This window comes from Nipponia nippon, unplaced genomic scaffold (genome assembly GCF_047370975.1).
Source record: "Nipponia nippon isolate SJK-2023a ecotype South Korea unplaced genomic scaffold, ASM4737097v1 scaffold_8, whole genome shotgun sequence".
Lineage (NCBI taxonomy): Eukaryota > Metazoa > Chordata > Aves > Pelecaniformes > Threskiornithidae > Nipponia > Nipponia nippon.
The window spans coordinates 28,955,611-28,976,633 of NW_028262402.1; the positions used below are offsets into that span (position 1 = coordinate 28,955,611).

Below are 21,023 nucleotides of genomic sequence, written 5' to 3' on the forward strand. Positions count from 1 at the left end.
CACGGGATTCACTTTCCCGGAGGGGAGCTGGGAGCCGTCACCGGGCGTGCCACTGCGGGGCAGGCAGAAGCACGCAAGGGCAGGGCGCCCGGCATCGCCTCAAGCCTTAACGGCCTCGCCCCGCGCGCCTCCCTTCGAACCCGCCGGAAGAGCTGTCGCGCGGCTTCCGGCCGGCCGCCGGCCGTCGCGCCGAGGCGGAGGCGGCGGGGCGGGGCGGGGCCGGGCCGCGCCGCGCGGTCACGTGATCCCGACGGGGGCGGGGGCGCCCCGCCCAGGCGGCGCGGCGGAGGCGGCGGTTGCGGGCGCGGGCGGGAGCGGGAGGCCGCCCCCAGCCCGCTCCGCACCCGCTGGTCCTCCGGCCCGGCCTCTCCGGGAGGATGGTGGGAGCGAGATGAGCCCCGAGCCGGAGCCGCCGCCAGCCCCGGCCGGGGAGGAAGAGGCGGGAGAGGAGGAGGAGGAGGAGGAGGAGGCGGCGGCCCTGCCGCCGCCGCCGCCGAGGGAGGGCGGCGGCGCCAGGCGGGGCGGCTGCATCATGCTGGTGAAAAGGGTCGGTCTGAAGGCGGGCGGCGGCGGCGCGGTGAGTGCGGGGCGGAGCTGGGGGGCGCTGGGCTCCGCGGGGGGCGGCGGCAGCGTGCGGGCGCCGCTGGCCCTGGGGGCGCCGCCGCTGCCGGCCGGGCCGGGCCGGGCCGGGCCGGGCGGCCCGTGGAGACCAGCGTCCGTCCCGCCTCGCCTCCCCGCCCGTGAGGGGCCAGCTGCCCCCCGGGGCGTTCCAGGGGTGCCCCCGCGGCCCTGGAAACTTCCTGGAAGTTGGGGTGCGGCGGGGTGCCGGGCACCCGCCAGGCGGCGGCTGGCGGCACCTCAGGCCGCACCGGCCCCGGGCCTCCCGCCGGCCGCGCCGCCTCGCCTCTGCCAGCCCCGCGTCCCTGCCAGCACCGGGGCATTCGTTACTACTTTATCCTGGGTAGAGGCGACACCTGTAAGCAGGTGGCTGTAAATAAGTTTTCTTTTAAAGTATATAAATCCGAGGTGCCTGGAAGTAAAGCTTAGTTTTCCTTTGGAGTTTCTAGGAGATGCCTCTTGGTGAACCGAAACCATAGAGTTACGCAGTTTTAATCACTTACTGCTTTCTGTTTTGTCTCTTCCCATTACATGAAGCGTTAAGATGTATGTGCAAATAAAAGGAGTTGGAAAGCGGTGGTCTGCATGCTCACTTGAAAGCATCTCTAGGAAAGTTGTGTTTGTAAGTGTGGCAGTGGTGCATAATTACTTCCCAGGAGAAAGGTCTTTCAGGTGGCTTGAGCCTTTCCCTTTGTACGTGCATGCTCACAAAATGCCTTAAAAACAGATCTGAGATGACATCTCCTGAGCTTTCTGCAGTAGGTGGGGAGAGGTGACTTGTTTCAGGCAGGATGGTGCTGGCTGGGATGACGTAACCCATCTGGTTGTGTTGACAGTGAGCCCAAAGCATAAGATAGGAGTAGAGGAACCCAGGGGAACACACAAAGTAACAAAACAGTTTATTCTGTCATTGACAATTTTTGAAGGGGTACAAATACAAAACTAGGCAAAGTCTTGCCATGAGAAATTTCTTTTGGCAAGTTGAAACCACGTGAATTTTATTTGCAACCTGCCTTACTAGCTATTAATACTTTTTTTAGGCTATATTCATGTTCAGGTGTTCCTGAATAACGTATGTAATATTAGTTTACTCACAAAATTAGATATGCTGAAAACATTACTTATGCCAAAAAGTTTTAAAACAATGTTAAGTTTGTGTTAGGGAGCCAACATCTACTACACTGTCACTTGCCCTCCCATGGATAAGCGTCTTTGCTATTGGAGAGAGGGTAGTTTACTGTTTTATGTTAATGTGAAGTGAATGAACTTGTAGTATCTGTAGCTGAGCATCAATAGTGTAGCATTAATGTGATATCATGGTTAGAGCTCAAGAATGTAAAAAAATAACCTTGAAACCATCCCTTTGATATCAGTAGACTCTTTGTCCCTTACTCATATCTGATGAAGGTGTTAGGGTGCTTTTAATACATGATTAGCCCAGAGAAGATGTTAAAAAATGTGCTTCCATGGAATTCATTAGTCAAATAAGTTATTTTATGTAAGTTCATTCTGAAGTGAGTGCTTCACACTTTTTGTAACCGATTACTTCTGTATTTGAGTCTTTCTGTTCTCTTTTAGAAATGGTTATGTCTTCCAAAACACAGGCTGGACTCCTTCAAGAAGTGCAGTTGATGTCTGCTGTATGGTATATTTGCTGTTCTAGGTTTGTGTACAGCAGCTCCCATTTGGGAATCTAGATATATATGATGCATTAACTCAATCTGAAGTTAGAATAGGAAAGTAACTCTAGAAGAGGCCCGTTAACTTTTTAGTTAAGAAATGTAAGCTTTCAGTTTTATCAGCACAGATGGTGTGGTGAAGGAAATAAAGGATGATGTCATTATATAGAAGAAAACCAGATGAATTTATTTAAATATGAACAGAGGGTAGGAAATGGAGGGTACAGGTAAAGAAATTTAAAAAAAATCAAAGAACTTTGATTTCTTTCCCTAACTTTGAAGAAGAGTAAAACTGAAGCAGAAAATAAATCCATAACTGACAAAGATGCTAACCTGTTTTTTTATTAATGGATGGAATGTTTGTTAAAGTTGGATTGAGGTATAAAATAATGCTTTTGAGTACTTAAAATATGCTGTTTTATCAGTTTGAAATTTTAGCTTCTAAATGACATAAATTCTCAATTTATAAAATGATCTCGGGTGTCGCTTCCTTGGTGTTTTTTTTGCCCCTCTAAGCTGAGCCCTTAAGGGACTTTGTGTTCCTATAATACATTTCCTACAAGGGAGAAAGACATGGGGGTCTAGCCTTATCTTCTGTGCATTGGTATAGCAGTAATACAATTGTACTTAGATCAGCTTAGGGTCTGCTTCACAATTCCTGACTAAACGGTCTGTTTCCTGCTTTGTTATTGCAGTTCCCGCAGCTCCCTGTGATTCTCATGTGGCTGTCATATTGCTAGAACTCTCTCTGCCTAAACTTTATTGACAGAGCTTATTCAGACTAGAATATGAAGGGCTGGATCATGGCTTTAGATGTAATTGCAGAGATCTCTGATATCAGTGAGGGTGCATCCATGACATTTGAAAGTGGAAGCTTGCCCTTTGGGCTGCTGATGAAGAAGTAAATACAGAAATGAAATTTTGGTGAGCTGCCTCTTTGGTCTGCGAAGGATGTTTTAATTTTAATTTTTATTCTGATTCTTCTGTCACATCAGATCGGTAGGACAAAGTGGAAGAGTATGACCAAGTCTGTCAGGTCGCGCAAGCCTTTCTTCACTTACCCCTCCAGCTTGGGAGTAACAAGCTTCTGGTTTTTAATTTATCTGTAACTAACTTCACCCTGTTGAACACACTGGCTTCGCTGAATTGAAGAACTAAAATATAAATGCTGAACAAATGACTTTATGAATTGAGTTACTGGCTCAAAACTAATAAGAACAATAGTATGTTTAAGTAAATTCCACTGGAATTAAATCAGTTTCAGTTGGCTGTATTATGCTGATCTTGGTGAGCTTCAGAAATTGAAGTAAATGATGCCATGGACATTTTGTTACTGGTTATGCAATCTTGTTCCGTCTGAATTATGAACACTGGTAGTAAAAAACTTAGCACGATGTTCAGAATATTCATACCATGTACTTCATTTCTATGCAACCTATTGTCAGTAAAATAATGCCACACTAAGGATGCTTTTTAGCAAAATACAGTACTGTACTGTATAAATAAAGTGTTCTTATGGGAGAAGTCCCAAAATGGAGTATCTAGGGAGAAAACACACCCGTGTACCTCTTTGAGAATTAATCATACATTAGTTTTATGTTCTTGGACACTATAAAATGCTTCAGCTACTGTGAAGCCCAAGACCTCCTGTGTTTTTTACATAATGAAAGCATTTTGAAGGTTAAAACTGTACATCTTGGAAGTTTGCCAGCCTTTATTCATTAAAATGTTTTACACAGTGAAGCACAAATACACCCAAAGAATTGCAGGTTTTTACCCTTACTGCTAGCATTTGTCTTTTTAATACTTAATAAAAAATATTGCATGGTGAAGTTGAAGCAGCATGATTAAATGTTATGAGACTTGACTGAAACACCTTTCAGTCTAGTAAGTTGGTTTCTTAAATTTCTTACTTGTAGGTTTTAAGTTGAATTGCGAGTAGTAAGCACGTTATTCAAATTGGCAGTTCGGGTGTTTAGTCCTTTGCGAAGCACTATTTTCTCTTATACAAAAATTATTTTTCCTGTTAAATGTGAATAATTAGAGATGAACTGTGTTGCCTTCTCAAGGTTGCCAATGTCACTCTCGATCTTCCCATCATGTTAAATGAACACTGAGTCAAGTCTGAACCATTACCAGGAGTGATTAGCTGCTGTCTAAAAACAAGTCACTCTTGTTTATATTCATGCTGAGAGAGCACTTTTGCTGTTCTGAGTTTGTTGTTACTGATCCTCCAGGTTCTGACAGTCCAGAACGTTTTGTGTCCAGAGAGAAGTATGCTAGGCTAGAGCAATAGAAACTTAATTATGTAAATAAGACTTGATATTTTAGTACTGAAGATCCAAACTTAACCACTGGGCAATAAGCTTGAGTAATTATCTATCCCATGGAGAAGCATGTGAATGAACTAAGCAGTCTGTACTTTTTGGAGTAATTTCTCAGTGTTGTACATCTTTCTACATTTCAGGAAGAAAAGTTCAGCAATGGATAAATCAGCTTGCAATTTGATGTAGCATAATATGCTGGTTACATATTATTTCTGTAAGAAGTAGTTTAATTAGACAATGCAGCATTGTCTAAAGCTGAGCTTTCAGAACGTGGCAGGGCATATGGTGATTGTTCTCTTGGATGCTCTTCCTACCCTCAATGGCCTCAGCCTCAAAGGCTGAACCAGAAATGGTGCTTTCATGTTTTATGCTCCTCAGGAGATTCTTGCTTCATAAACTTGTCCAGTCTAAACTTAAACTGGAATGTGTTCCCAGCAGGAAAAACGATGTGGCAAGACATTTTAGACCCTGACAGTAAATTGTGTGAAGTGCCATGTGATTTAAACTTGCTGTCTCAGGTCCCACTTTACTTATTTTCTTGTATTTTAGTATAAGAAGGCAGAGACAATTGTTTTCTGTTCACACCCTTCATGTCACTCCCAGTTCAATAAATCCCAGTTGTGTCTTGCTGCAGATGTTTTGAGTGCAGCTTGGAGGAACCTACTTCAGCATCCCTCCATACGTTCTTTTTCCCTCTGTGGGCCTCTTTCACTTGTGCTTCTGTAAAATAGACTATTCAACAATGTGTATTGCTTAAAGCTTCTGAACAGAACTAGCAGTCATAGGATAAGAGGGAGGATCTTTATGTAGATCTAATAAAAATGGTTAGAAAACCAGAAGCAGCGAGTTAGCAAGGCAAGCGCATCACATGTTTATGCAGTAATATAATGATAATCTTTTTCCTAACAGAGTGTATCTTTGAATACACTTTTGTAAACCACTGCTGAATGCTAAACTGGTGTCTTTCATGAAACTGTTTTCTTCAAGATCACATTCCTAGGTAGTAGTCATCCTATACATGGAATTAAAATTGTTTTTTCATGTTTGCATTAGTTACATTTATCTACACTAATTTTAATCTGCCATTTAGTTTGTTTTACTGGTGCCATCAACTTCTGATGTTCTTCACCATTGCCCTCTTACTGTTCTAACGTGAATTGTGTTTTGTCATCAGTGAACTTTGTCACTTTGCTTTCACCCTTTTTACAGCTCAGTTATGAATGTGTTGAGCTACATAGGCCCTAGGACAGAGCACTGGGACTCATCTGGTAACTTCCCTCTGCTGTGAAAACAGATTGTTGGTGTTTGTTTTTTTAATTTATCCTGTTTCTATCCTTTCTTTTTTTTTTTTTTACTGTTTTTTTTTTTTTTTAACTTTTTAATTCCTGTGAAGAGTTTGCACTCTTTTCTGGTTGCTTTAAGAGCCTTTCGGGAGGGTCTTTGAGTATGTTTACTTGAATATTCAGAAGGCTTATTAACGTGGTCTCCCTTATCCATACATGTTCTTTTGAGAACTCCAGGATTATTTTTAGGCACAATTTCTCTTTACAAAATCTGTGTAGGCTTTTCCATTTTGAAGGAGTTGTGATTCTGTTACTGTAGACCTATGGAATATGCTTTAGCCTAGCTTTTTCTTGAGACAGTGCATCACAGTCTTTCTGTCCAGATACAGATCTGCTTAAGGTATTTCTTTTGCAACTGAAATACAAGTTTGGACAATGTATAAGCTGAATTCGTTATGATTTATATTCCAGCTCACAAGGCACATCTAAAATGCTAAAGGCTGTGCTGGATTGGAAGGTACTTTCACTTGTGTTCAGTGTATTTTTGCACTGCATACAAGTTACATGTCTTAGACTGGGGTCTGTATACGTAATCACTTGATGAGTGCTTCATGTGACAACAGCAGCCAAGGTCTTCAGGGTGCTTTTTGCACTTGAGTGAATTCTTGCTGGTTCCAACAAATGGGGCGTTTGTAGGGAACAGTTGGAATTAAGGTGGTTCCTAACTACTTCTGTTTGAAAATTAACAATAGGCACTAGAAAGGGGAGGAGAGCAAGGTAAACATGTAATACGCCTAGAGAGCTACCTGGGTAATACGTGTGGAGAGAAGAGCATCCATAACGTAGTGAGATGGATTGGTAGCATAGTATTTGTGCTAGAGTAAGCTAAAATGATTAAATAGTGATGTAGTGAAGCATACCAGGAAAAGTTTGCATTTGAAATGGTTGAATTTTGTGGGGAAACTAAGAAAATAGTAGCGAAGAAAAATGTGGAAAGGGAATGCGCTTTATAATTTGGCATGGACTTCAAGGTCTGAATGATTCATACGTGAAAGCATGTTTCTCAAAATGTTTTACTGATTCTGTTAGTTCAATTCTTTGTGTCATGGTTTAACCCCAGCCAGCAACTAAGCACCACACAGCTGCTCGCTCACCCCCCCATGCCTGGTGGGATGAGGGAGAGAATTGGAAGGGTAAAAGTGAGAAAACTCGTGGGTTGAGATAAGAACAGTTTAATTATTGAAGTAAAATAAAGTGAAAGAGTAGTAGTAATAATAATAATATAATAATAATAATATGCAAAGCAAGTGATGCACGATACAATTGCTCACCACTCACCGACCAGTGCCCAGCCCGTCCCAGAGCAGTGATTGCTGCCCCCTGGCCAGCTCTGCCCAGTTTATATACTGAGCATGATGAGGGTGGTGAAACACTGGAACGGGTTGCCCAGAGAGGTGGTAGATGCCCCATCCTTGGAAACATTCAAGGCCAGGCTGGATGGGGCTCTGAGCAACCTGATCGCGTTGAAGATGGCGCGATGAAGGGGGGTTGGACTGGATGACCTTTAAAGGTCCCTTCCATCCTAAAGCATTCTGTGATTCTATGATTCTGTGATGTGGCCCTCATCCAAATGTGAAAAGTTTGAAAAGGTGCTCTGGAGGACTTCGGGATTTGAACAGTGAGAAGTGTTTTTATTCTGAAGCAAGCATGTTGCTTAAGAGAAACAAACAGTTAAGCATGCTTGAAATTGGATGTTAAGGTGCTTTTGCAGACATTCGAACAATTTTAGTTGTTAAATTACAGATTTGAATTAACAGATAAATAGTTACCTAAAAGTTGTGTGAATAAATGAATACTGTTAATTCTAGCTTAGCTCTGATGATCTGGGAATGGCTATAAAATTGCATCTTGCTGTGGAGTATTTAGGGTGAATTGCACTAGCTTTCCTTCAAAATACCTAAGATAAGGTATTCTTACTGATACTATATTGCAATTTTTTCCCCTTTTGTATGAGCAATTCCTCACCAGCTGGGTTTATGATCTTGAGATCTTCTCATGGGTTTATTAATGTTCAACAGCTGTGTTCTGCTTTAAAAAAAAATTTGTACTGCATCTCAGTAGTTCTCTCTGTTGTGTTCAAATTAACTTTTGGGTTTATTCTGCCTCCAATAAAGGCAGAAAAAAAATGTTGTTTAGAATTGGGTATGGGCAAAAAGAAGCATAGAAGGAGCAGAAGTGTAAAATTGGAGAAATAGCAGATATTTTGTTAGAACGTCTAGGACTTCAGATTTTATAATGATGGCCTTAAACTTTTATTATTAAACATTTGAGATTACGTAATGTTTTGCTCATTATTAATTATGCAAGTATAATAGCTTGACCAGCAGCTGGATTTGAAAGCAGTCGTAATGGTGATACATAGTTTCTCAGCCCACACACTGGGCTGTCAAATGAAGATCATCAGCGTGGATAGAAAATAAGCCCATAACAGATTTTAAGACTTTCCTGAGGGCACTTAATTTTTAAAATTAACACTTTATAATTTGGGGGCAGGGAATGATGAAAGCAACTTGTATGTTGACCATGTCTGGGCTATTTCTGAAATTCCATTTAAAATCTTTTTAACCATAAAGAATTCAGTAGATTGTTCCCATATTGTATAGTTCAAGAAGCCTAAAGCTCTTTGTGCTTCAAGTTTATAACCATTTTTTGCGTGTGTGTCTCCGTTTTGTTCTTTACGTAAATTGCATGCAGTTGCATTCTGTTGCAGAGTATTTTCTCAATATAGAAATGAGCCACACCCATTACTTCTGGGGTAGCTTCATCTTGAAAGTAAGTGTGAAGTGTTTTTAGAAAGCTCTTTGTTTTCAAAATGAGTAAGGAGTTTTCCCTGCCTCTTTATCAGTGGTCCAGGCTGTGTACATGATCAATCATAAGCTATTTTCTTTTCTTGAAAATAACTTGATGCTTGATTAACAATTGAAAGCTTTTGTGATAACAGTTTTTAGGACCCACAGAAAAGATGGGCATCCAGAAGTAACTCTCTGCATTGGTCCATTTGACAATGTCAGTGAATTTTCCCATTTGTATGATGTTAGTTTCCCGATACAGCCATTCGCACAAGTGTTCTTGAATTAATCTAGACATTTAGGGCTCTGCAAAGAAAACTGAAAATCATCAACTGCAGTCTATGTGGATCATAGATCAGTAGCTATTAGTACATCTGATGTAGAATGCTTGACTACATTTTGACAGGTGCATGTTCCTTTCAGGATTTAAATTCTACGTTTCCAGGTTATGTCCTCCAAAAGGCCATAGAGATTTCTGCTTTTTTAGTAGTTCAGTGCAGCTATCTGCAAGCTGCGTGATACTGCCAGAAATGATTTGAAGACTCTTTTAATCTCCAGGAAATATTCATTTAGGCTCAGTACAGCAAAAATACTTTTCTTTCACCAAAGTTTTAAAATGACTTCTGAGGAAAAAACATGCATGTCTTTTTCAGTATGTATGTACATCATCTTTCTGGTAAACCATGTAAATCTCATATCAAATTTGCATGTAATAAACACATTATTAAAAAAGCCAAACAGTCCAAAACTTAATTTTTGGTGGCATTAGAACTGTTTGCTGAATGCAAACCAGAAGTTTATGGTCCAGCATTGTGCTTAGTGATATAGAGGTGGGGGGGAAGTGAAGTAGAGGCAGGAAAAAGGCTGGGAATTCCCTTACCTACTCTCTACTGTGAAATTTGCCTTTTCCAGAGGAAACCACTGTGGAAGGGATCTTCAGACTTCAGTGTAATCTGTGCTAAGTGCTAGGCCGACTGATAGACCTCTTGGGGAAAAAAAATATTCTTAAAATTGTTATCCTATTAGATTATGTAGAAGTACTTTCAGACTACTTATATGAGGAAAATTCTGCCCGCCCCCCCAATCTTTGGAATCTTTGCTATTTAGAGATTAAAAATTGCATGGAAGCCTACAAAGAGATGTTAATAATGCTTGAAAGTTATCAGCCTCACAGAGATAATCTTTGATCTATGATATTATCATATTATTTCCCAGGAGAAAGAGAACTGTTTTCTCCAAATCCTCAAGCTTTGAAGCAAGCTGCAATGTAGAGAATAATTTGAATCTTATTCGCTAGAAAAAATGCTGTCTGGGTTACTTTTAGTTTGCTGCTGCAGGTTTTGATAAACTCTGATAGAATTAAGAATTATTAGAGATCTGGGCATTTAGACTGTCCAGGCAGTAGGGATTTCTTTAAAAATCTTTACTATAGGCAGTTAGCTTAAATGAATCTTGTAATACAAGTGTTTCCTAAACCTATAATTCCTACTAATCTAGATGAAAGGTACTGAGCTGGGGAGAAACACCAAATGCGTCTCTGCTCTACCTTCGTTGTAGGCTGTCTTGACTTTTTTTGGGTTCAGTGGGAGACCCTGAGTTTCATGTTCTCCCTACTGTCCACCTGCTGAAATGACAGAGTCTGGTTGATGCTTGTTACTAGATGATGTCTCTTCAGTTGAATCCTGCATTATTAGATTGTGCAGTGTGCAAGAGAAGTGTCCTTTTATACTTTGGGTAAACTTCAGGTATGTATGGGAGTACCCGATGAGAGTGCTGTACTGCTCCTTTCTAAGAATTGCCAGTCCTGTGGGAATGTAATGGCTTTGGATTGGCTAGAAGCACTGAAAAACAATCTTCTATAGGACAATTGTTAGGGGAAAGGGGAAAAGTAATTTTAGAACCCAAAAACTTTGTAAAACAGTTACTGTAGCAAGGGGCACATAGAAATGAAAGAAAGCAGCAGTTATGGTTAAATCTGCTTTACCCAAGGGTTCTGCCTGGTTCGTCTAAACGAAAAGATTGCGGATCTCTTGTCTGGGATCCAGTTCTTGGCTCTTGAATGGCAGTGGTTTCACAGCATTGTGAGCTCTTCCGTAGTTTGCTAATTCTTCCTGGGATAACTTGTTGACCAGTAGAATAACTCTTGGGTCTTTGGTCTATTGGCACACACAAACATGACGTCAGTTGGTCAGTAATCAACAGAAAGCAGTTATACAGACGGCCTAAGCTGCCCCTTCTTTTCTCATGCTTTGGCAGTTTCAAATACAAAAATTGGTGCTCTTCTGATTATGTGCATTATCACCATTTTGTTGTAACGGTGATGTGATCTTCATAAAGCAGATCTGTTTCGTTGCCGCTTGTGGAGGTAGCAGGGAGAGTTACACTATTTGTCACGCTGCTGTGGAAGGGTTGTGAATAGTGCTCAAGGGGGAGGAAACCTAAAGGTACACTGGAGGTGAGAGCAGTACAGGGCAACGTCAGGAATGAGGAAAATAGTTCTCTTCAGTCAGCAAGAGTTGGAAGGAACAAACTTTCTCAAGTTCCCTGGAGAACTTTAGTCATTTTGTAATAACTTTTCTCCACCCTTGTTTGGCTTATTATTGTTCCCAAGGGCGTGGTAGGAGGTCATCCTGAAAGCTGGTTATGCTCAAAATACGTTTGTAAGAGGTCTTTGCACATGTAATGAATTGGATGTGTATAACCACTGCATCTGTTTTTCTTTTTTAGCAACAAGGTATTGGTCGGCCAAGCGTATACCACGCGGTGGTGGTCATATTTCTAGAATTCTTTGCCTGGGGGCTCTTGACAACTCCGATGCTAACAGTAAGTATCACTGATCTGCTGTCATCTCGGCAGTAATGACAAAAGTTAATTAATGCTAATTCCTAGGGATTGGGGTTTTAATTTGGTTTACACTTCGTGCTTACCACATTAACAGAATTCCAGGAGTCTTAACATTCAACGCTGCGCAATATTAGTATACTACAGCTGAGATCTGGACTGCTGAAAGACTAAAAGACAGTGAAAAATAAATTAGCAAAACTGTACTACTCTTTGACTGTTATTTGCCTTTTAGAGTAACATCAGTTTAGTGTGTGGATGAAAGTCTGTCTGGAAATTCTGGCTTTTTTTAAGACTTCATAGTTCAATTCATCTTCCAGTCATAACAATAGAATAAACTATGCATCCCATAATAAACTTTGTATGCTATTGTGGGCTGGCTGTTTTGCCAGCATGTAACTTGAAGTAAAATGTAAAGGCTTTCATGTAAGAAATGGATTTTATAAGTATTTAATCTGTTCTGGAATGCAGTTATTTTCCAGGTGAATAGGTAATTTGAGTGTTTGGTAATAGGGCATGAAGCCTTTTATCTGAAGACATGGGTCTTATTCATTGAAATCAGGCCTGCCTGAGAGAAGTCATCAAAAGTCTGTTAGTCCAGTTTTTCTTGAGATAATACCTGAGAGCACTTTGAAAACATAATGAGCAAGGTTCTATGGGATGGAAAGACCTTGCAGTTAATTATTTTCCTTCCCCAAGCTCCAAATAAAATCATCTACATAACTCTTGAAAAGTATTTGTCTAACCTTCCTAAAGACAATCACTGATCTTTTTAACATAGCTTAATAATAAAAAAGTCCATATAAACAGTTAACAGATTTCCGTAAAGTAGGTGTCTTATTAAATTAGCATCCTGTCATGCTGTCTTGCCAGTGTTAAAATATGGGGAAGCTTACTGGATGGTCTCTCTTGTTTCTTTTCTTTTTTCATTCCTTTTTTCTTAAGCAAAATGCTCAATTTCAAGTTGCCCAAGCTTGACACTTATCATTTAAAGAGATAACGTGCAAATAGTAATTCTTAAGCAGTCTTCAAAACCCACCCCACTTTAATAAAACTATATGTTAGGTGGGTTCTTCAATAGTTCCTCAATAGTGTACTCCTGTTGAAATTGTTCCATATGAATTTTTACTGTTAGTCCCATGCAGCTGAAATGTTAATTCCTGGAATTGGTATTTATCAATGCATTGTGTCTAATGGGAGTGTTACGAAATGCTTCTAATGTAAAGCTAAATTCTTATTTTGACTGAATTATGTGGCTTCAGTACAGTTGTGGTCTTGAATATCTTTGAATGTTGTTTTCCTCTCTTACTTGGTCTTGAATACTTAGGAGGCTGTTGGATTGGATTGAAGATTTAATTTAAAGCACTGAGTTACATATAATGGTGTAACTTACACAGGTGTAAATGACGTCTGTGTTCTTGGGGGTAATCATCTTTATTTGTAATCAGCTTTGCACAAACTGAAAGGCTGCTGTTTGATTGAAATAATTTCAAATGTGCTTTGATACTTTGCACCCTTATGTCTTGTAATGTACTTGTGGTAACTTACCTTGGCCTGCTGATCAGCCAGCAGTACTAGGAGTCATGTAGAGCTGTCTTATGAGCAAAGTTCAGCCTTTGAACTGCTGGCTGCCCACTTTTGCTCAAGCAGGTTTGTCTGGTAGGAAGGGCAGAAACGGAAAGGTCTGGCCTCTTAATCAAAGCTCATGATTACTCAGATTTTTTTGTGGTTGTGTCGTGATTCTCCAGGTCATTTAATCAGATTAAAATTTTGTGTCGTGTATTACCAAAATAAATTGCGTGTATTCTGTGATAGTTGAGATTATTTGAAGTTCATTTTTTAGATTACTTTTTCACTTCTTTTGACATCTGTCAGCAAAGCTGTAGCGTTTGTTACATGACCCTATACTTAGAGAAGAAAAGATTTGAAGTGTTTATAAAGCATACGAAGGCTATTTTGCTCACAGGCTGCCTGAAGCTTATGCTCATTACTCTTATTTATGGACTTGTAAGCCAATATTAGTACATCACCATAGGCAATATTCATCACTTAATGCCATATTCTGTCTTCAATATAATATTTTTTTTAATATATAAATATTTCTATCAGTAGAACTTGGGTAAGGCAGTTTATCAGTTTGTCAACTTGCATTTCTCTTGTGTATAAAGTAAGAGAAATTAATCTCAAAAGCTTGAACCAATATCAGCACTGGTTGCCTCCCAGAAAGAATACTGGAAAACACTTTACAGAAAGATAATTAGATTTGACTGTGAGTTTCCTGCTTGCTGCCTTTTTTTTTTTTTTTTTTGAATTGGAAGACATCTGCTTGATAGATCTCTAATTTAAACGCTGACTTTTTTTCCTCCATTCATATCATAAAATCAGTGGTCAAACAGTGCAAAATTGTTTTAAATTTCTAGCAGAAGATGAGACCAGAAGGAAAAAGGGGTGTAAATAAGCAGAATTGTCTGACTAGTAGTTAACATGGGAACAACCACCCTTATTAAACCTATGATTTGAGAATCTCAGTCATCCTTGAAAAATGGTGCTCATTTTTCAGTGACACTGAAGTTTTGGGTTTCTTCAGGCTAGTGGCTTCCTCAATATGCATATAAATAATTTTTGTAGTTGTTGGCACTTATCTATAGATAAAAACAGCAAATGAATTTGAAGTTAGTGAGCATACATGCTTTGATCATTGCAATAACTTTTTTAATCGACACAGTAGCACCTGTGAGGTCTTTTACCTCTCTTGCATATTTATGGTAAATCTGTTTAGTATAGATTAACATGCTTGCCCTTGAATTAAGACTGCTGGTAAAGCACCTTAAATGAATTCATAGTGGTACTTAAAGGATACGTGAAACACTCAGAGCTGTTGCTAGTATTTATAAGCATCTACTTGTTCATCAGAAGTGTATCTAACTATGACTATTGAGTAATGCAATTCATTCAGAAACGGTTTGCACAGTGCCTTCTTGGGCAGTTGTGAATTTAGTGCTGTTTTTTTCTTGACAGAGTAAGTTAGCTGAATCTCATTTTCACTCCGAATTAGTAACAATGATTGAGTCAACCTTTTGAAGGAATTGTCTACATCAAAAATTCTGTGATTTGTGCCATACGGAGATGCTTTTTGCTTACATCGAACCCCTTTCTGAGCAAAGTACCCCAAACCAAATTATCTCTGCAGTACAGCGCGGTCTGTGCCAACAGAAGAATTTATGTTAATAAATTGATATCAAACTTCGTCAATATTTTCTCGTGAAGACAAATAAGAGTATAATCCTGGGAGAAGATACTTTTTTAAGAAGTCCCAATAGAGCTATCCTGTTACAAATGAACTTTAAACTTTGAATCAACTTTGTCCTGTCTCACCTGATTCAAATACTGCTTTTTTTCTCCATCAGGTCTTACATGAAACATTTTCCCATCATACATTTTTAATGAATGGTCTTATTCAAGGTGTTAAGGTAAGATTTTTTTTAAAACCTCTGACCTAAATATTCTGTGTTCCTTTATTGTAATTTGTCTCTCCTGCATTATCCATAAGAACATGCAAAACACTGAGAATGTAATTAATTATTAAACCATTTTTTCATTGTAATGGTTGTGTTCTTGGGTTCACTTCAAGTTTTACTGCTAAATGGCAGCATCTTGAAACAAGTGGAATATTTCTCATAAGTTTAAATTCCTCTGATTTGAATAGGTACCAGTTCTAGCTGTTGTAATCTTGGTAAGGATCCTTCTGAGAATATTGAAAGCAGATTAATGCAGCCATGATGATGCCATTGAGATAAAACATGAAGCACTTAAACACTGTGATTTTGTCCAAGATGTGGTATAAAAGCTAATTTTCAGCAGAGTGGGTTGTTTTTTTTTTTTCCTGGTCTTTTTTTATCAGTTTTTGAGCATTCTGTGATGGTCAAGATATTCAGGGCAGCTTATAGCTTACTTATACCACTGCATTCACACAGTGGTCATGCTGGATTGTTGCCACAAAAAAAGCTTGCAAAAGTTCTCTAGCATAACTAAGACTTGAAAGTCTCTTCTTTGCTGACTGTCTTACTGAGAATCTTCAAAGCACTTAGTGTAACTTATGACTAAGTTAATTTATAGCACCCAGAAAATATTTAGGTTTGTATTCTGTAACAAATCTAAAGCATTGTTTTTAGCTGTAAGAACATTGCATCTTTAGGATAGATTTTCTGTCTTGATACCTTTCATGGTGGATTGGCAGAACCCCATGCACTAGGGATGTCAGGATGTCTCAAACTGAAAGAGGAAATCAACTTCACATTGTTCTCTTAGAAAACTGAAGTTCGTGTTCCTCTTAGTGTTTTCTTTCAACTCTGTTCATTCACAGTGCAGTGTAACTATAAGTATCACTTAAAAGTAGTGAATGGAGGGTTCCCCATATATTTTTTACATAGCATATCTGTAGAAAAGTGCATTAATATCATGGTCTAAATGTATGTATTGCTCTAACAGGTGTAATAAACAGGGGAGCATAAACCAGAGTGAGCTTGGACTTCAGTATCCAATGTTTTCTTTAAAATGCTGTTTGTGAAACATCAAAATTGTTTTGGGTGACAGTTAGCAAAACATGTTCATATTCTACTGAAATCTGACTTTAAGGAGCAAAAACATTAATTTCAACTGAGTAAGGCATCTAACTTTCCTAGGATCTGGTGATCTGGCTTTATAGCTTTTGCTCTCAATTTACTGAAATCATTGGAATCAGAGTTGTTTATTGGGATTTGGCAGAATAGTGATTCAGTACCGTAGTCTGTACGCATGTGTTAGACTTGAAGGTAACTACATTTGAATACCAGAGGTTAGACTTCCAGTGTATTGAGGTGCTTACAGAACCATGTATTTACTAATGTTTGGATTTATGGCAGAGTTGGATTGATGAGAGAACAATATACTAATTAGGAGGAAGATGCATCTGTTCTGGAGGTTTTGCAGTTAACAAACCTGTGAAAGGCTTTGTTTATTTTAATTCTTCTGTGTAATACAGAACAGATTTGAGACCTAGATTCTAGGACTTTATGAAATGCTGAAAAATCTAGTATTTGATCCTTAGTCAATTTTTTCTGTGACAACTGTACCTGTAAGTCTGACTTTTTGCCACTGGAATATCATTGTGGTGGTCCACTGGCTCAAGTTGTCAAGCTTGCTTAAGTCGTCCTCATAGTTCTTGAAATGTAGAAATGTCCTGTACGTGACAAATATGTAGTATAAAGCAATAAATGTTCTGTTTAATTTGTTTCAGAGAACAGTTACGTTACCCAAAACTCTCCCTTAGGACAGTCCAAATTAGAGCGGAATTTGGGTTTGAGATCTAGCATTAAGTCTCATGATAGAGGCTAAGAAGATGTCCTTTGTGAAACTAGACTGTAGATTTTTGAGATTTTTAAGAAGCTTTTGCAGTCTGTGGTACTTCTGTATTGAATCAAATTGGTCTTGGAAAAATGTATGACTGTTTTTTTTAATGCATTTAAGTTTAATAGATTTGAAATATAAAACATTAGAATCACAGAAAAGTAGACTGTAGAGGAAATTGTGTACAATTTCAGTTGTCTACAATTTTGTGTTTAATTTAAAATCAAATTGCAATTTTAGTCCTTTTTTATATTGTGGTTAAAGTGAAACTTGGAAATGTAAATATAGACATATTGTTTTTCTTCTGTCACAGGGTTTTTTGTCCTTTCTCAGTGCTCCACTAATAGGCGCTCTATCAGATGCATGGGGAAGAAAATCTTTTCTTCTTCTTACAGTTTTTTTCACCTGTGCCCCAATTCCATTAATGAGAATAAGTCCATGGTAAGTGGTACAGACTGCAGCAGCAAGCTTGTCAGTGCAGCAGAAATTCAATCAGAGGAGTAGTTTGGGGAAGTGGGAGAGGGACACTAAGACACGAGGAAAGCCACTTTCCTTTCAAGATGTGATTGCATTATTCTGGAGCTTTTCTGTTTAAGAGGTGTTAAAACTGTGTATCTTAAAAGTAGAAATTACGGAATGTGGTTTAATTACTGTATTCACACAAGTATAAGTGAAATGGTTTGATAGCCCTGTCTAACTCAATTTTTTTTTTTTCCCCTGAGGACTGACAATGTGGTAATAAACATATTTTTAAAGCTAAATTAACCTTAGAATTTATTGACCACAGAAATGTATAATTGCTGCAAATGAGATCTTTTAACTCTTTGATTAGGCAACTTTGAAGTCTTAACTGAGTGGAATTGACTGGGTTTCAGTTTCATTTACATTCATTGTGAAACTTAGGAGCATTACAAAAGAACTTTGTGACCACTGAGTGCACTCAGAGTTCAGCTTCTGAAGCATTATATGTGATAGTTTATTCCTTAACTGGTTGAGAAACTGAGCTCTCAGGGAGTTCCTTTTGCATAACTTAAACTTGCTTCAGCTTTGAGAGTGTGAAAATGTATAGGTACCATGTCCTGAAGGGGCCACTTCTTCTAGGCTGATGTAAAGTAAACGGTAGAATATTAAAAATTAAAATGCTGTTTTCCAATATTTAAGTGAGACTGCACTAACGTTCATCTTCAGTAAAGCTCTATTTTAGTTCTTGAGGAAAACTTCTCATGGCTTAAATACAAACTGGCTTGATTAGTAGGAGAAAAGCAAGAGGTCTTAGCTTAAACTTTCTAATTGTTGCTTTTAAATCATTAGGTGGTACTTCGCTATGATTTCGGTATCTGGAATCTTTTCTGTTACCTTTTCTGTAATATTTGCCTATGTGGCTGATGTAACACAAGAACATGAAAGAATTACAGCCTATGGACTGGTAAGATACGCTAAACTTGAAAAAAGGTCAGATTACAACCTTCGTATTGAACTTGTGTTTTGATGTACCGATTGTTTCCTGATTAATGTAATGAGGTTGATAGAGAAGGGAATGAACCATGCATCAAGGCACCGTGTTAGAGTTTGGGAAATCTAATTTAGACTTTCTACTGCTGCACAGACTGCTCTGTGCTCATAGGAACAGAATAAGAATTTGACAGCTTTACCCGCACAGACGGCATGTGTAACAAAACGTGTTTTAATTTTTGCAGGCAGAAAAGAAATGTTGTTAAAGGCAATGCAAATTATTTAATATTTGATCTGGCAGTATCTTTCCACCACCTGTAAATTGCACTTTTAATTTATGTGATTTCTTTTTAATATAGAATGGCTTTTTCTATAGTGAAAACAGGCAGCAAGGGACGAAAATGCATAAGGCAGTATTTCTAGTAACTTAGTCATGACCTTTCTTAATTAGCAAGAGAAGAGTAAAATAGTTCAGTTAGTACAAACTAGCCTTTCTGGTAATAATTCCTCCTTAGTTTGCTTTCCTGAATTATCTATAATGATTTAGGTTTTGGAGGCCCATTGGTAGATAGCCTCAGCCTTTGAATGTCATTTATTCCTTCATCCTCTGTGCATCTGTTTTCACTATACAGATACTCATGGACTTGATTTTTGGCTGACTGTACTGTACTTCGAGCTGTTAAGGTTTCCCTTTATTTTTAGCCTTAAGGACCTATGATTCCTCAGATGTTGATTTAACAGTTAAGAAAATAAAGGACTTGGTTCTCTTGAACCAAACTTGTGTGTATTGTTGTAACAGAGCACGAAACAGGTTTAAAAGTTCTGGAATTCCCACTTTATTTTTCCTGTTTATAAAGAGGGCCGTAAGTATATTTGGAGCATATATTTGCCTGCCTTCAAACAGTTTTTTGTTAACAGCCAGATCTAAAATTCTGTAAAGCGGTAGACAAAACTGCTGTTGTTTTGATGAGGTCTCTATCTCTTTCTGATCATTTTGTTTGTTATACCTTTTCCTTAGGATTTTTTTCCAGCTTGGTATAAAGCTAAATTTCTAGCTTGTGTTCTTACTTATTCTATAAAATAGTTATGCAGAGTATTTTTATTTTGGGGACTGGAAAAGAGTAGTAGTTAAAAACCCCAAACAAGCTAGCTTTGTTCTAACCTTTTCTGATGATTTTTCTAGTGAAATTTAACTACAGCACTTGATTTTTCATCATGTTCTGCTGTATGTGAATATAGTAAGTGATCTGTTAGTAGCTGTATGTCACTACAACATAGTATGAAGCAATACAGTTGTTGTTGAAGTTCTTGTCATAGCTAATGATTTCCTAGTTTGCTGTGCTATCCAGTGATAGCTATGTATTTAAAATGCAAACTGTTAACAAAGGCATTGTGTATTACTCTATGTGTTACCCAGAGTGCTGAAGCTCAGGTTCACTTAGGCATTTAAATGTGCTGACAACTTTTCCAGTGAAATCTCATCAGATTCACAATTGGAAAACAAAAACCATTTTAATCTATTTGAAAGTAAGAATCATTTTCCTTTGAGCCAAACTTGCTCTTTGACTGCAAATCCTGTCTCGTATGGTGGGCTGTGGAGGAGGTTGGAGAAACTTTATTCGGACCCATGTTTACTGTTTTTTTTTAATTTAAATTGTGACTGGTGTTTTTTTAAAACCACACTTCTGGGGAGGGGTGGTGGTGTTGAGCAAGTTACTTTGTTTTTCTGCAATGGCAGAATAACCACTTTCACAAATTTGTAAACTGTTCTTGTGCATAGGTATCTGCCACCTTTGCAGCAAGTTTGGTAACGAGTCCTGCCATTGGAGCATACCTGTCTGCCAGCTATGGAGATAACCTTGTCGTACTAGTGGCCACATTGGTGGCTGTTGTGGACATTTGCTTCATCCTGCTAGCTGTTCCAGAATCTCTGCCGGAAAAAATGAGACCTGCTTCATGGGGAGCTTCTATATCATGGGAACAAGCAGACCCTTTTGCAGTAAGATGCACTTCAATAAGTAATGAATAAATAATTGACTTAATAATAATAATAATAATAATAATAATAATAATAATAAATAATAATAATAGTGTATTTTGTAAGCTTGAGAAATCTTTAATCCTATTTGTAGCTTGACTGTTCAGTATACCATAATCTCTGTTCTCTGCTCTTGCACAAAAAGATCTAGCTACATTTAAATACCAAAACCAAACCAAACTTTGTGGATTAAATGATTCTTGAATTGAAAACAATGTTTGGTGTGAAATTCAAAGGGAAAATGCTTTACTTTTCTAACTTACTTACTCTGTTTTATTGGAAGAGAAATCCTGAATTCTTACACTGCTATGGACCCCAAAACCTGATATTGTAAGACTTTTCCATGTTCATTTTATGCTTTGTACTTTTGGTTGGCAGTATCTCTCCCCACTCTTGAATTGCACTTTTGGTTATGTGTGATTTCTTTTTTATATGGAATGTATCTATAAAGCCTGATTTTTCTACAGGCATATATAGGAAGGGTTAAAACATATCATGCAGTCCTAGTAACTTGTTCACTTATTCGTACTTATTTAGCTGACTTGTGTTTG

The 21,023-nt window shown here is 38.6% G+C and overlaps 1 protein-coding gene across 2 annotated transcripts in view; it reads left to right on the forward strand.

Annotated features, from left to right (window-relative positions):
• Positions 1–277: 277 nt before the first annotated feature.
• SLC71A2 (solute carrier family 71 member 2) overlaps positions 278–21,023 on the forward strand; it is a 33,063-nt gene continuing 12,317 nt past the window's right edge. For both annotated transcript variants that reach the window (XR_015701015.1, XM_087742033.1), the window contains exons 1-6: positions 278–577; positions 11,484–11,579; positions 15,005–15,067; positions 17,296–17,423; positions 18,294–18,408; positions 20,215–20,433. Coding sequence is in view for 1 of the 2 variants with exons in the window: in XM_087742033.1 (XP_087598159.1) it covers positions 392–577; positions 11,484–11,579; positions 15,005–15,067; positions 17,296–17,423; positions 18,294–18,408; positions 20,215–20,433 (807 nt within the window). In the remaining variant the exon portion in view is untranslated. The remainder of the gene's footprint in view (positions 578–11,483; positions 11,580–15,004; positions 15,068–17,295; positions 17,424–18,293; positions 18,409–20,214; positions 20,434–21,023) is intronic.